General features: G+C 41.6%; 1 protein-coding gene across 2 annotated transcripts in view; it reads left to right on the forward strand.

Moving 5' to 3' along the window:
- The window catches only part of LOC143878533 (cadmium/zinc-transporting ATPase HMA2-like), a 46,808-nt gene extending 35,210 nt beyond the window's left edge, over positions 1-11,598 (forward strand). Inside the window, exons 7-11 of one of the 2 annotated variants that reach the window (XM_077380803.1) lie at positions 4,092-4,419; positions 5,646-5,848; positions 10,191-10,390; positions 10,518-10,742; positions 11,099-11,598. In XM_077380803.1, coding sequence (XP_077236918.1) covers positions 4,092-4,419; positions 5,646-5,848; positions 10,191-10,390; positions 10,518-10,742; positions 11,099-11,371 — 1,229 coding nt within the window. In that variant the 3' untranslated portion in view covers positions 11,372-11,598. The remainder of the gene's footprint in view (positions 1-4,091; positions 4,420-5,645; positions 5,849-10,190; positions 10,391-10,517; positions 10,743-11,098) is intronic. The other variant, XM_077380804.1, reaches the window with a different exon arrangement.
- The last annotated feature ends 3,056 nt before the right edge of the window (positions 11,599-14,654 follow it).

Below are 14,654 nucleotides of genomic sequence, written 5' to 3' on the forward strand. Positions count from 1 at the left end.
ATTTTGTATGGCATTATCAAGGGTTGAGGGAACTCCATTTTCAAATTAATCTAACTGTATTGATCACCAAAGGTCCATCGCCGTAATTTTTTAAAATTTTGACACACAGATGGTCGTGGAAGAGATTTTGCTCGTTGGCATTGTATATGTTGCAAGGAACGACGGATTTTCTAACGACGACCTTGTCGGAATTGACAAGGTTGACAAACGCCTTTCTTTTGTGGCTTTTTCTCCTTTCCTTTTCTGTACTTGGGAAGACAAGAATTCATTAAATGTGCAACATTTGTCACATAGATGCCATAAAATCTACCTCCACCATTACGATCTTGGTTGTTGGAGCTTTCCTTCGGGCCGTGCGTACGTGTAGCCGTCATCTCGTCAAGCCGAGCGTTCAGAGCAAAAAATGTCACCTCCATCTCCTTGATCATCCTCTCTTGTCCCACTGCAAGAGAATGTACCGCAGCTTCCAACCGTCTGATCCATGGATCATCCATGCCTTGCTCTGACACCACTTTGTTACGAACCTAGATCGGTTCGCAACGGTTTTGATCTTCTTAAAGTGAAGATCGGCCTTTAATCCACTTCGAGGGAAGAATCAATCCTCTTTTGTGCACAAGACACAATTTCTGTAACAAATTTCGTCATTCATTAAGCCCATCTCTAGAACTACAATAACTACATTTATAATGGACTCTTAACTACCAAGAGAATAGGAAAGCAAACCTACAAATTAGGAAACACTATTCACGTTCAGCAACAACCTACATCTACATGCCAACACTCCTACACAATAGCAACAGTTCGTAGAATATTGCAAAGTGATAACAACACCTCACAATTCTTATTGACTAAAATCTATCCAAAATTCATGTCCTTTATCTCAACAACCACTTCATGATGCTTATCCGCAACAACCACTCCATGGGCAATTCATTTTGCACGTAACAGCCCCCCTCTGTATCGCATCCCTCACCCTTGTTGAAACCCATACTAATTCCACCCAACCTTACCTTCCCAAATCTCTTCTCTACACTCACATCAAACAGCCCCTTGCTGTCCCTAATTTCAACCCAAAAAACAAAAAAAAAACAAAAAAATCATTTTCACTACGCATCCCATCTTCACCCCCTAAACTTCAGCCCTTGCGAAACATCTTGCCGGTCCTTACCTCAGCACGACTTCTCCACAGATTTAGGTGCCAAAGTGGCCAACTTGCAAACAACTTCTTAAAAAAAAATAAAAATCCACCATAACCTTCCTTAATTCAGCCCAATCCCAACACCAACCAAGCATACCAAGTCCTTTTTTCTAGCCCATCCTAGTTTACACCAAAGCCCCTCTTGCACCGTAGCCGATTTGCACCCTCAACCTCATCAATGCACAACCCTTAATTTCTCCTCAATGTCACACGTCCAAAGTTCCCTTCTTGTTTCTGCCTAAATTGAAAAAGTAATATTTTATCCCGTCTAAAATTTTGGGCGAACCGAAATTTCAGAGAAATATTAAATAATTAGTAAAATGTAGATTTTCATGTGATTTTCATAGAATTTCGAACCGAAATTTTGAAATTTAGGTCGAAAGCAAGTAACGTTTCGGGTTAACCCAATTTCGATTTCGGTATGGACCCAAACCCGAAATTTCGAATTTCGGTTGAAATTTAAAACCTTGCCTCCAATAACATCCTTAAAAATCAGTCCCAAACACCTTTTGTCACCATTTCCAGCCACAATTCCCAGGAAAACAGCCTTTGGTTAACCCTTTCCTATTGCTTTTAGCCGTCCTAAACTGGCCACCTAACTTGTTACAATTTAGCATTCTTGCTCCCTGATTTTTACAAGTTTTCAGCCATCCTTGCACATCCCTGATTAATAGCCGTCCATGAAAGCCAAAATTTCCTAAAATCTAGCCATTTTCCTAGTTTTTCAAAAACCTGTGATTTTTTCTGATTTTTAGCCATCTTTCTGTTTAACACAAATTCCACTTTGCAAGTTCTAGTTTCACCCAACCTGCAAAAGCTACATAAAACCAAGTCAGTTGTTTTTTTAAGTGGACACAAGCCACTTATTTGATCGTGAACCTACAACCACATTACTCTATGGCGGCCTCTTATTTCAACAACCCTATTACCCATTAAGTACATGATTTGTTTATTAAAGAATTGACACTGGTTGCCTATCAAGAGAGCTTGAAGACTCAAGCTAGAATGAGACGTGAGAAAGCCCAAACGACTAAAACCCGTGCCAAGAAGAAAGCGGACTGTCTTACCATTCAAAAGAATTGGCGCATGTAACAGGCCATAACAGGCCAGGCGAGAATATAAGGGGCATGTCAGTTCAGTGATAAGATTCAGAGTTGGTGGCTACAAACGATCACTCGAGTTGCTTACTTGTGCTGCCTGTTGTTACGCTCGAGATAAGGGTGAGGAGGTGATGATTGAAAGTTTTTTCTTGTCGGGTAAGTACCCTTAGAGTTAACTAAGTGAGAGTCAGTCCCATTTAGAAAACCTAGAGAGTTCGGATCACTCAATGGAGAAACGTGATGAAATTCTTAGTTGCAGCGCACAAGTCAGAGATGATGGATGGAGATTTACCCCATTTCTATGAAAATGCCATTCATACCGAGCATAGTGAAGGATACATTCTGCCACATGTAACTCAGATCGAAGAGTTTATTGAAGGAGTAATTTGTCGTCAAATGAAGTCGAACATTATGTCTGCATCTGCCAGATTACCAAGCAGATTGAAGTATCTGATTTGATAGAAAGGATTTAATTGGAAGTCGAAGCGAGCAGTTCATTCATTGAGATCTATTTCACAGCGGGTCTAGATTTCAGGTTGTTCTTTTTATTTTTGTCTAAACACAAGGGTGAGTTTCTTTCAAGTGAGAGGGACTGATGTAGGACATTAGTAGTAGGTTTCCTATTCTATTAGGATTCTAGGATTAATAATATCTTCCTTTCTTTTTTCAGATTAGTATCTTGTATTCTCATTAAGTCAATCGGAAGTTTTGCTTTTTATAGCATTAGTTTCTTATTTGTGGGTCTCTTAAGTTGGCAAGAGTTATACTGTTGATTTGGTGGGATCTAGTTTCTTGTTTTTTAGTTTCTTGTTTTTCTATAAATATTAGAGCATCTATGTAAACAAAATACCAATCAATAAAATTGGAATCAAAGTTTCTCTTTATCTCTTTCTTCTTCTTCCTTTCTCTCTCTTTTCCCTAGTGGATTCTAGAATTCTTCTTCTTCCCTATAGGATTCTAGGTCAATCTTAAAATTTTACGCTTCGGCTATAATTCCCGTTTGAGACGCCGTGTTAGACTTACTGAAAATATTGTTTAAAACTCAATCAAGATATTAGTGATTAATTAGAATCAACTGAACCTATCTTTAATTTTTTGCAAAAGAGGCTAGTGAGAGATGATATCCACAACTGTCTCTCGATTACAAGTCCTCTTTGGATGTCACCAAAGTATTTGAAAATAAGAATATTTTGATTTAATCTTATTTCCAAATGGAATATTTGAGACCTCTTTGGAAGCCATTTACTGTATAATTCCTAAAACTATTAGGGAAATGATATCCCCCCCCCTCCCCCCTTTCAACGTTATTAGTTAAGTTTTAAAGGCAAAGAAAAAACTTAAAAGGGGTGAATTTATCCTGAAGCAACGAACCATTCTCATAGTTTCCAAACTATTATAGCCATTATTTGGAATAATCATATCTAACTTCATCAAAGGGAAATGATATCTGCGCCAAGGTGTTTCGATAAACAAGCGCTCCACTTGTTTGTTTATTGAAACACTTGGCGCAGATATCATTTCCCTCATCAAAACCTTTTGCAAATAATCTATAGAAGATTACATGCAATAATTTTTACAAGTAACGAAAGGGGCTCTAAACTTTTTTCACTGTCTGCTGACACCTTGGTGGGTGATGCAACAGCCGATAAGCAAAGTTTAAAAATAGAGGGGATGAAAATATCAATTTGTACCAAGTCCAACCACTCTCTACCATTTTAAATGTGTGTATGTGCATGGGAACTACTGCCTGGTTCTTACTTATACTGTATACTTCCCTTTTTATTTTTTTGCAGCTGTAGTGATAATTTCAGCAGGTATTGCAGTGATTCCAACTGCATTTAAAGTTCATGATCGGAAATGGTGGTATAGCACAGCATTGGTCATTCTGGTAACAGCATGTCCATGCGCGCTCATCCTTTCTACGCCGGTTGCAACATTTTGTGCACTTACTAAGGCGGCGGCAAGTGGGATTTTAGTGAAGGGAGGAGATTATCTTGAATCACTCGCAAAAATTAAGATTGTGGCTTTCGACAAGACGGGGACTATTACCAGAGGAGAATTCACGGTGACAGAGTTCCGATCCATCGATCCCGACTTTAGCTCCAACACATTGCTGTACTGGTGAAGAAATTTCTTTATTTTCTTTCACTCTCTTTCTTTGAACAAAAAGGGAAATATTGATAAATACACCCTTTCATGTGCTAGGGCCACCCCCTCCTAGGGTTTCTTAGCTAAGAAAAGATGTCACAAAAATACTAAGGGTGGCCACGGTAAACATGAGGGCACCGTTGTAGTGGTTTTGTAACAAAAGAAAGTGGTCCTAAAGACATTCTGGGGGTGGCCATGGTTAAAATAGGGGGTGCATTTATCATTAGCAAGGTTTTAAATTTGGACCAGAATCCGAAATTTCGGGCTTCGGTCGAGACCGAAAGCGAAATAGGGTATACCTGAAACAGTATAAAATGTCGACCGAAACCGAAATAGGGTATACCCGAAACAGTATAAAATGTCGACCGAAATTTCGATCGAAAAATGGATTTTTCCCTTTATTTAATAATATCCCAAAATTAATGAAATTTTGGCCGAAATTTCGGTAATTTCTGTAGAAATTTTCTATGAAATAAAATATTATTTTATTTGATTTTGTAGATTTCGCCTGAAATTTTTCGGCTGAAAATTTTGGTTTTGGTGAGGACCGAAACGCTCAAACGCTTTCCGAAACTGAAATTTGAAACCTTGATCATTAGCCCTATAAAAAAGGAAACTATATATGTGAAACATCTTTTCTTCTCTATCTGGCACTAATCCAGTTATGTTACACGGGTGCAAACTAATCCAATTATGTTATTGATAGGTGCACCACGTAAACCTAGGATCAGGGCATTCAAATGTTATTCAATACCTAGATCTTGAATATGCCATGATCACCGAATTCAATGAAAATCAAATTAATATTTTTAGATCTGTTGGGAATTATACTAATCTAACTAAGCAAAGTACTAGATTACAAAGAAGAATAGAAGCTCATCTCAATCGCCATAAGGGATGATCGATCTGGGCAAAATCCTCTAGTAGTTCTTACTTCTCTCTACATGATCTGATCATTGGCGGGTATAGTTAATTTAGTGCTACACTAAAACACACTTACCTAAATAGGATGCAAAGCATTGATTACCCTTATACCCTTTATTGATCAGGTGGTCAATGAGCAAATCTAGTAATTTCAAACTTCATTTCAGTCTTCAATCCATCGATCACAATTCATTTAGTAGTATATGTTCCTTCAAAGCATGTGGTCATTTCATGTATCATTTATTAGATTTAAAACAAAATTCGGAATGTTTCAGGATTTCAAGCATTGAGAGTAAATCAAGCCATCCGATGGCAGACGCACTTGTTGGTTACAGTCGATTGAATGGGGTCGAACCCAAACCGGAAAATGTGAAGGAATTCCAAATTTTTCCGGGAGAAGGAATTTATGGAAAAATTGATGACAAAAACATTTGTATTGGAAATAAAAGGCTTGCAACCAGAGCGGGATATGTTACAGGTACATAAATTCTCTCTCTAAACTTTTGTATGATATTTCTTCCCCTTGTTTTTCCAACTTTTACCTGTGTCTCTTCATTTTATACTAAACTTTTATATGATATTTCCTTCCCTTGTCTTTGCATCTTACACTGGTGTCTCTATTTTTTATACTCTTTGGAAACTTGGTCCTTAATCTTTTTTCAGCAATGAAAGATCATGCCTCTCTGGAAGCCATTATTATTATCTTTTTCAAAACTATTATGACCATTATTTGCAAATCATTTAGGATACTGATACTTGCACTACCGTGCATGTTTTGATAATTTTGCCTTTAATTGGCTGCTGAGAGCTTTTTGTGAATTGTAATAGCTTTAATTTGATGGCTGTTGAAATGATACTGATATTTGCACTACCATGATTTAATAATTGTACAAACTCAGCTTGCCTTTTCTTTTTTAGTTAGCTTGTTCGGAGCCGTAATAACATTTGACAGTTGTTTATGAATTAAAAATTCCCTCCTCATTGGATCCCTCAGCTACATCGCCCTCAGACACAGCGTCGACATTTCCTATTTTGGCTTCCTCCGTCACCAGATTCTAACCATCCTCTGGGGGCCTCGTTGAGCTAGCGACGGCCTCCCCAAAACTGTCCATCACCTGGCCCTCCAGAGTGCCCGTGAGCCTCTTCATGTACTTCGATATCCGCCACACCATCATTCTTTTTACCGCCCGTACCACCGAGATCCATGTCATCCACGCCCTCTTGCACATTGTGATGGCCTTGACCTATTCTGTCAAATCGACGACCTCTGGATTGGGCGGACTTATCCTAGACAACCTGGCAGCCCAAGGTAGGGAAACCACTAGCGGCTCAACCAAACCCGCCAATAGGTCGGGCAGGATCTGCGTCTTCCGCTTATCTCCAAACTTCTTAGGACTCAACCCTGCATTCATACGACTAGCTTTGCTCAGTCTTTAGGCTCAAGTGCCCCATTTCCCTTGATTTCCTCCGCGATACATGCGAGAGTCTCCTTGTCTTCCACAATAAGGGTAGGGATTATGTTAACCTCCTTTAATCGCTCCTTCGACAGGATCACCCAATCAGTTACCACGCCCGGCAAACAGAAACTTGCCCTTCCAGTCTGGCACCTTTCGGGGAAAACTGCTAAAAACCTTCACCCCTACTGCTGTGAAATATTGAACCACCCTTCTTCGGCATGGCTCCGAACCACAAAAAGGTACCTGAAGAGATCAAGGGAAGCCTCTCTATCCACCACCCACGTCAGGTACATAAAGCCAATGATGACCCCCCACCCGTTCGACGTAATCTATGCAGGCGCAATACCATAGAAGTTGATAAGGGTTAGGAACAACTTGTACGTCGGAAAGCGAAAGCCAGCCTCAAACATGGCTTCATAGACCGTCAGGTTTTCACCAGAGAAGCATGCCCTCTGTTGGTATTTAGGGGCAATGAGGCCTATATTCATTGGGACGTAATAATCGTCCGACATGCGAACAACGCCCTTGAAAACTAAGTCGAAAGAAGCCTCGGCAGCAGTGCAATGAGGCCTATATTTACTGGGGCATAATAATCGTCCTACATGCGAACAACGTCCTTGAAAACTAAGTCGGAAGGAGCTTCGGTGGCAACGAATTCCTCCAAGCGAGCTATGAGTGGTGGAAGACGAGAATGCTCAATCTCTTAGAAGCAGCAGGAGAAAAGCAAGAATGATAAGTTCAGCGGACTTGAAAGCACCACTTCATCTTCCCACCTTTAGCACACGCCAGGTGGCCCCATCTTGATTGATTGGCTTATTGAAGCATCACCCTAAACATGATCCCGTACAGGGCAAAACATGCCCAATCATTACGCCCAAAAAATGTCAAATTCACAACAAATCACTCCTACTCGTCAAAAAAGAATGCATAAAAATAGGGACGCCAAGCAGCATGCAAAGACATGAAGGATCATCCAACCAAGGACCTACGACCTCAGAAATGCCTTACATGAACTGGCCAGAATGCTTCGGAAGTGCCTCCGGCCCCATCCACTGCGCAGCCCAGTACCTCCAGCCCCATCCACTGCACAGCCTAGACGAGAGAAATATGTCGCGAGCTAGACAAATGCATCCTTGGATTCTTTTACAGCCTAGACGAGACCATCTAACCTCAAGGGGTTCGCCATATGATTCATCATTGTGGCCTAGACGAGCGAAACATCTCGCGGGCTAGGCGAATGCGTCCTTCAATTTCTCAACAGCCTAGACAAGAGCACCTATCCTCTCAGGCTTCTCCATTTGATTCCGCTTCACGGCATGGACAAGAGAAATATCTCTAGGCTAGACTAATGCATCCTTTGGATTTCTATCAGCGCCTAGCCCCAAGGAATTACATATGAGTCTGCTCCACGGTCAAGACGAGCGAAATATTTCGCGTACTAGATGAATGGGTCTTTGGATTTCTTCAACAGCCTAGATGAGAGAGCCTAGCCTCGCATTCTTTGCCATATGATTTCGCTTCACGGCCTAGACGGGCAAAATATCTCGCAGGCTATACGAATGTGTCCTTCGATTTCTTCTATAGCCTAGACGAATGCACATTCACCATCTGATTCTACTTTGCGGCCTTGATGAGCTAAATATCTCGCGGACTATACAAATGTGTCCTTGGATTTCTTCTGCAATTCAAGAAAAATGCAAAAAATTATACAAACAAGGCTCTCAGCCTTTCTTATAAAGAAATAAAAATTACATGCACGGTTGAGACTCAAGGACTGGACGACAATACAAAACAGCAACAGAGACCCCCTCCCTTGAGACGAACCAATCCTCGTGAGGATCCTCTCCTTCTTTGCTACTCCAAGCTCCCCATGGTTGATGTCTCCAAGAAGGCAGCGACGCCAGCCACCGTTCCTCCATCATCCGAAAATGGCACGCCGACATTTCATCAAGGTTGAGGAGTTGCTTAGCACGAGGGCCTCTAGCAGCTTGGGCGCCCTCGAATCGCCATCAACACTCGTCCAGACAGAATCACCGAAGCGAGCTCACCACCTCCCCGCCCCCCTCAACCCATAGGGACGGAAGAAGCCCCTCTGTAGCCGGAACCGTTGGAGCCAAGCTTGATGCACACACCGAGCCAACCCACGCCTCGACACCATGGTTGAAACTCGATGTAGCTCTCCTCACCACGATCAAAACTCAAGACAGATCTCCTTCTTCGTCCAAGAGCGAAGCCTGTTTACCCAAAGACTCCATTCTTCTGGAAGCTAAGCCTTCCCTCCGCATGAACACACCCTCTCCATCATGTGTCTCCCCCTCATCTGGTACCATCACCCTCGGCTCCGCCTAAGGAAGAAGAAAAGAGCTAAAGGAAAGGACGCCTGAAGGAGAAGCCGAAGAACTCCATTAATAGACCCATCTGTCTCCTTGAAATCTCCAAGCAGCATTTACTGCAAGAGTCGCATCTCTCTAAACATTGCGACACGTGGACGACCTCAGACAAGGAACAACTTCCCATGCTTACGACGTTGCTCACTCTTCTCCTACCATGAGGAAACGTGCACTAGCTGTGCCGCTTCGGTTCACAACCCCACTCTACATCTTGAGAGAAGGGCAAACCCCGGCACCTCAAGCGTCATGGTCAATTTACGCCACAAGATAATCTGACAAGACAAGAAGTGGGGGGCTTATATGATAGAGATAAAAATTGTTGAAGCCCCTCAGATGATGACATGTGGCAAGAGAAAGAAAAGCACCCAAGCCGACTTTCCAAGCACGCCACGAGCAGGAGCGTAGCATGGAGATCTGTCCCTGCCACAATCACCCATCAGCACTTGCGGAAGATCTCGCCCGTATAGAACCCCCGAATTGTCTCCATCAGTAACAATGGTGTCACCATACCCTGATATGATGCATCGCCATTGACTTGAAAAGCTCTACCACATCACAAAGATCTCCCCAGCGATATGCTCTGTGCCATACCGCCGTTACATCAAACCTGGAACAACGGAACCTCCTACAAAAGGGGACCCTCCTTTCCATTCAAAGGGATCAGCTCCCTACCAAACCAACTCACCACGTGTGTGGTAACGCACTGCCTTTACTATGCCAAGTTCTCATTCTGTTGATCTCAATACTGACTTGAGCGTCGGAGGGTCCTACGGAGTTCAAACTCCATGTGGTCCCCAACCTGTTGTCCGTCAGCGCAGGTCACGGATAGAGTTGACATCAGGCGGGATTAACACTGTCGCGCCTGTACGTCCGATTGCTCGGACAGATTTGAGCATCATCAAAGCTCATGGCTGCTGTCATTTATTTTTTGCTATTCTTTCTGAATCCTAAGAGAACTATTCCTTCATTTTAGGTCCAATGGGAGAGGGGATCAAGGACGGACTCACAGTAGGATATGTGGTGATGGAAGGGAAGGTAGTGGGAATTTTCAATCTCTCAGACACGTGTCGAACTGGGGTTGCACAAGCTATTAACGAGTTGAAATCGTTGGGGATCAAAACCGCCATGCTCACTGGAGACAGCCATGCAGCAGCCTTACATGTTCATGATCAGGTATGCTCAACACCAATCTAAGTACAGTTCCCTCAAATTGGATGGTTACGATCATTTGTAATTTCACTAATATATTAAATGAATTATAACTATACCACTAAATAGCATTTGCCCGTGTGTGTTGCAGTTAGAGCAAGCAATAGAGCTAGTACATTCAGAGCTCCTGCCGGAAGAGAAAGTGAGAATCATCAAAGAGCTCAAGAAAACAGGGCCAACAGCCATGGTCGGTGACGGAATGAATGACGCTCCGGCATTAGCTACGGCCGATGTTGGTATCTCTATGGGCATCTCCGGCTCCGCAGTCGCCACTGAAACCGGACATGTAACACTAATGTCTAACGACATTCGGAAGGTACTATGAAACAACCAATTTCTCCAAAAGCTTAAGCTGTTAGAATTGATGCTATTTAATCATTTATACTTCAAACACTCCCCCTTATTTGTGGCCCTACTTTTGGGTTGGCCATACACATGGATTTTAAATATCAAAGAGTTTTTGGGTTTTGAAACCAGAACGTGCCATGAGGTGACCGCTCTGATAAAATGTGAAAAATACAAATTTCTCCAAATGCTTGAACGTAGTTGGTATTACTTAATCTTCAATTCAACACTCCCTCTCATGGGCTCTTATGCCATGTGAAACAACCAATTTCTCCAAAAGCTTAAGCTGCTAGAGTTAGTGTTATTTAATTATTTATACTTCAACAGGTACCACAGGCCATCCGGCTCGCACATAGGATGCGCCAAAAGATAATCGAGAACATCGGATTATCAATCATTACAAAGGCCGCCCCCGTCGGATTGGCTATTTCGGGCCACCCTCTCGTGTGGGTGGCAGTCCTCTCCGATGTTGGCACATGCTTGCTTGTCATCTTCAATAGCATGCTTCTCCTTCGAGGAACTGAGACTCCAAAGAGTAAGTGTTGCCAATCCGAACAAGGCTCCGACCCAACCCGAGAAGCATTGCTGCTGCATGTATAATTCATGTTCGACAAAAGCATCAATCAAAATAGAGACAAGAAAGGGGAGGAGGGAGTGTTGAAAGAAGGAAAAATTTCCAAGAAAGCTCAGGAAGCTTAACAGAAGCAATCAATTAAAATATAATTATATGTTTGGAACTGTGAATATGTTAGGGAATTTTGTTTATTGACATAACTTAAATAGTACAATTTCCATTTAGAGAAGTTTTAGTCCGGTTTTTTTAACTATGAGAAGATGGCCGGAAATCTGACAATGGGGATAATAACTAAGTAGATTTACAGACAGTACCATTTATCGAAACAAAGTAATGTGAATAGCGATTCCAATAAGCAATCAAAGACGCATTATAAGTTCCCCACCTAACTATGGCTCCAGTCCTGTAGTTATAATATCAATTACTAGGTGCTCATCAGTATTCAAACACATAACAGAAGATTGAGGGAGAATTCTATTTATCTACCTAATCCACCTAAAAGATGAAAAACATGAATGATCTCTTTCTTACTATGGAAGAATTTCGTTGCGCAGTATGTTCTTCTTTGTCTCCCAACCCCCTTCGGTTGTGAGCACGTTTCTTCGATAAATTTCCACCATGTTCAAAAAAAAAAAAAAACTTTGGGCAATTCCTTTCTGATCGTCCCTTCTTTCGAGTACCTTTCCTTAGATACTTCGTTAATATTTATAACAAGTATTTAATGAATTATGAATTCAATAAATCCGGTTTAGCTGAAAGATGGATCTTCAATTCCTAGCTTAGTATTGGTGGTGTGTTCGGTCGGTCTAGGGTGCATGAGCATGTGTGTGCGGGTGCATGTGTCGGGGAGAGTGTATGTATGTTTGCAAGCTGGCGTGCCAGCTTCTTTCTCGAGGCAAGAAAATGGAAACTCAATTCGAGGGGGGTCGAAGACCGAAGACCTTTCCATCCCCTTCCCCTCTTCTCAATTCGAGGGGGGTCGAAGACCGAAGACCTTTCCATCACCTGTGATTGGATTTCATGCGATTGAGAAGAGGGGAACGACACTTCTTCCTTGGGCTCCTCTACCTTTGCATGGATGGAAAGGACTTTCTAGGTGCAGTGCGCAATGGTAAAGGTAAAAAAGGGAGGTGCCTACCTTCGCAGAACGTGGGGGACACTGATGCAGGGTAAGTGTCAGAGGTGTGGATGACACAAAGGCTACTAAATAAGGAAGTGTAAAAGAGGCTAAAAATAAGACTTTGGAACTCAGAATTTGACTTATAGGTGAAAACAATCAGCTAGTTAACCCATCATCAATGTGGATGCTTAAATTTCACGAAGCTATAGAGTTGTTTCTTTGGAGAATTTCCACAAACAGCATGCAGGGCATTAAGAACAAGGTCCTTAATTCATTGAGCACCTAGTCTCAATTTCCATGTAGAAAATTTTCCCAATGGAGCCTTGTTAAGATTCAGTCCTTCAGCTTTTAAGGAACTATTATGTCCTCTTGAAACTTTTACAAATTCCAAACCCTTGTTACACCAATAACCACATGAGAAAAGTCATCCATCGGACTCAAGAAAGAAGATTAACAGCAAATTCTCTAATCTCGAAGGAAAATGGGAAGGACTTTACAGATATGAGATTAACTTGTAGAAAATAACAATTGAAATCAATTTTCCTTGAAAATTCAACATGCAGAAATCATCTACCTTGTAGATCTGATGAAACAAAGTAGATCAGCTCTTTAAACACAAGAGAGTTCAATCAACAGAGGCTTTGAAAGTTGATTCATGGTCTGATCTAGCAGATATTCGTCTTCAATTCTGATTGTTTTACCCAAAATTTAGATGAATTTAGGTCAGGAGTTAGGGCTACTTACCACACATGCAAATTGCAGGAAATTATTAGATGAAATTTCAAGACAAGAGATGGGAGACAACAATTAAGATGCTCGGTCACGATTACAGCACAGGAAGGAAAAAAAAACCTTGCAATATACAAGGGAAGAATAAGATAAGAAAGAAGATCTGAAATTCAAGCTCTAAACCTTCCTTGATTTGAACGAGATTCCCATCACAATTAGTTTTCTCCCAAAGACTTTATTTCCCCAAAGTTTTAAATTGAAATTACCAGATCTGATCAAAATGATGGAGGGAAATGCTATTTATAACCCACAAATGAAAATCAAATGCAAATGAGCCACAAAAGCACTTATTATTATTATTGCTAATAAAAGACGTTTCTTTTAACACTCGGATAGGCCATCGGCTAGCCCACCATGCATGAGAGGAGAGATAGGAGGATCCCTTTGCATCAGACACTCAGGGTAGACAGACCGTCCCACTCGGGATACACGACAAAACCACACAAACTAGACGTCAGTGCGAAAGATAGACAAACTAAAGAGCCAGACTCACCACCTGAGAAGATGAATGCATTGCTTCCTTAATCCTTACGGAAAGTAAAAAGGTACAAGTGCTGGAAAAGTAAAGTTAAAGCGCTAATACATGTTTTGAATTTGGTTTGGGACCTCTTTCTTGGAAACTGATGCCTCATTGTATAGCTTTATTTTGGTAACCACTCCTCATTCCCCCATGTTCTTCTGGGAGGGAAACTTATTGGTAACTATGCATCATGGGTGACCTTATTGTCATGTCCTCCATACTCCAGGTGGTTATCATTCACCTTCCAACGATTGGAAACGACCATGCCACATCCTTGAGTCAACCCAAGCAGAAAGCAGGGTGCTGATTCGGTCACATACTACCGATGTTCTGTCTTAAGATGAATATGCTCTAGTGAAATCTTCAATAAATGTCCACCTCTATGGGTTCTAGTACATGCATGTTCTCCTAGATGTCCATTAAGTGCCATCATGGCACATAATTCTGTTCGACTTAGTCCACGTGGACTGTCACTTGTTAATTCGGTCATTTATGACCGATTAAATCCCAAAAATGGGCGTAAACATTGCCCCCCATATTTCATTGGTCGACGAGCGAAGACCGATGGAATGTATCTATAAGTGTGGCCAGAATTTCATGCCCCTCTGGTAGACGACTCTTCATTTCCATGCATTGGTAGTCATCTAGGAGTACTTGTTTAGTAGGGATTCAAAGCGCCTTTCCGTGAGATAAATGTCGAAAATGGGAAAATGGCGGTAATCATATCTTTTATCTAATCAGTATATTTTGAACTTTGTTTCTTTATCTCTTCACTGCCTTTAAGATTTATTTTCTTTTTTTCTGTTTCGTTTTCTCTTCTTTCTGAGTCATGGCAACTCCTTCTCGTCAAAACCCAAAAAGGCCATACCTAGGGCTGCAA

The sequence above is a fragment of the Tasmannia lanceolata genome, unplaced genomic scaffold (assembly GCF_043159265.1).
Source record: "Tasmannia lanceolata isolate RefF3 unplaced genomic scaffold, GAP_Taslan_0.1 ptg000006l, whole genome shotgun sequence".
NCBI classification, from domain to species: Eukaryota; Viridiplantae; Streptophyta; class Magnoliopsida; order Canellales; family Winteraceae; genus Tasmannia; species Tasmannia lanceolata.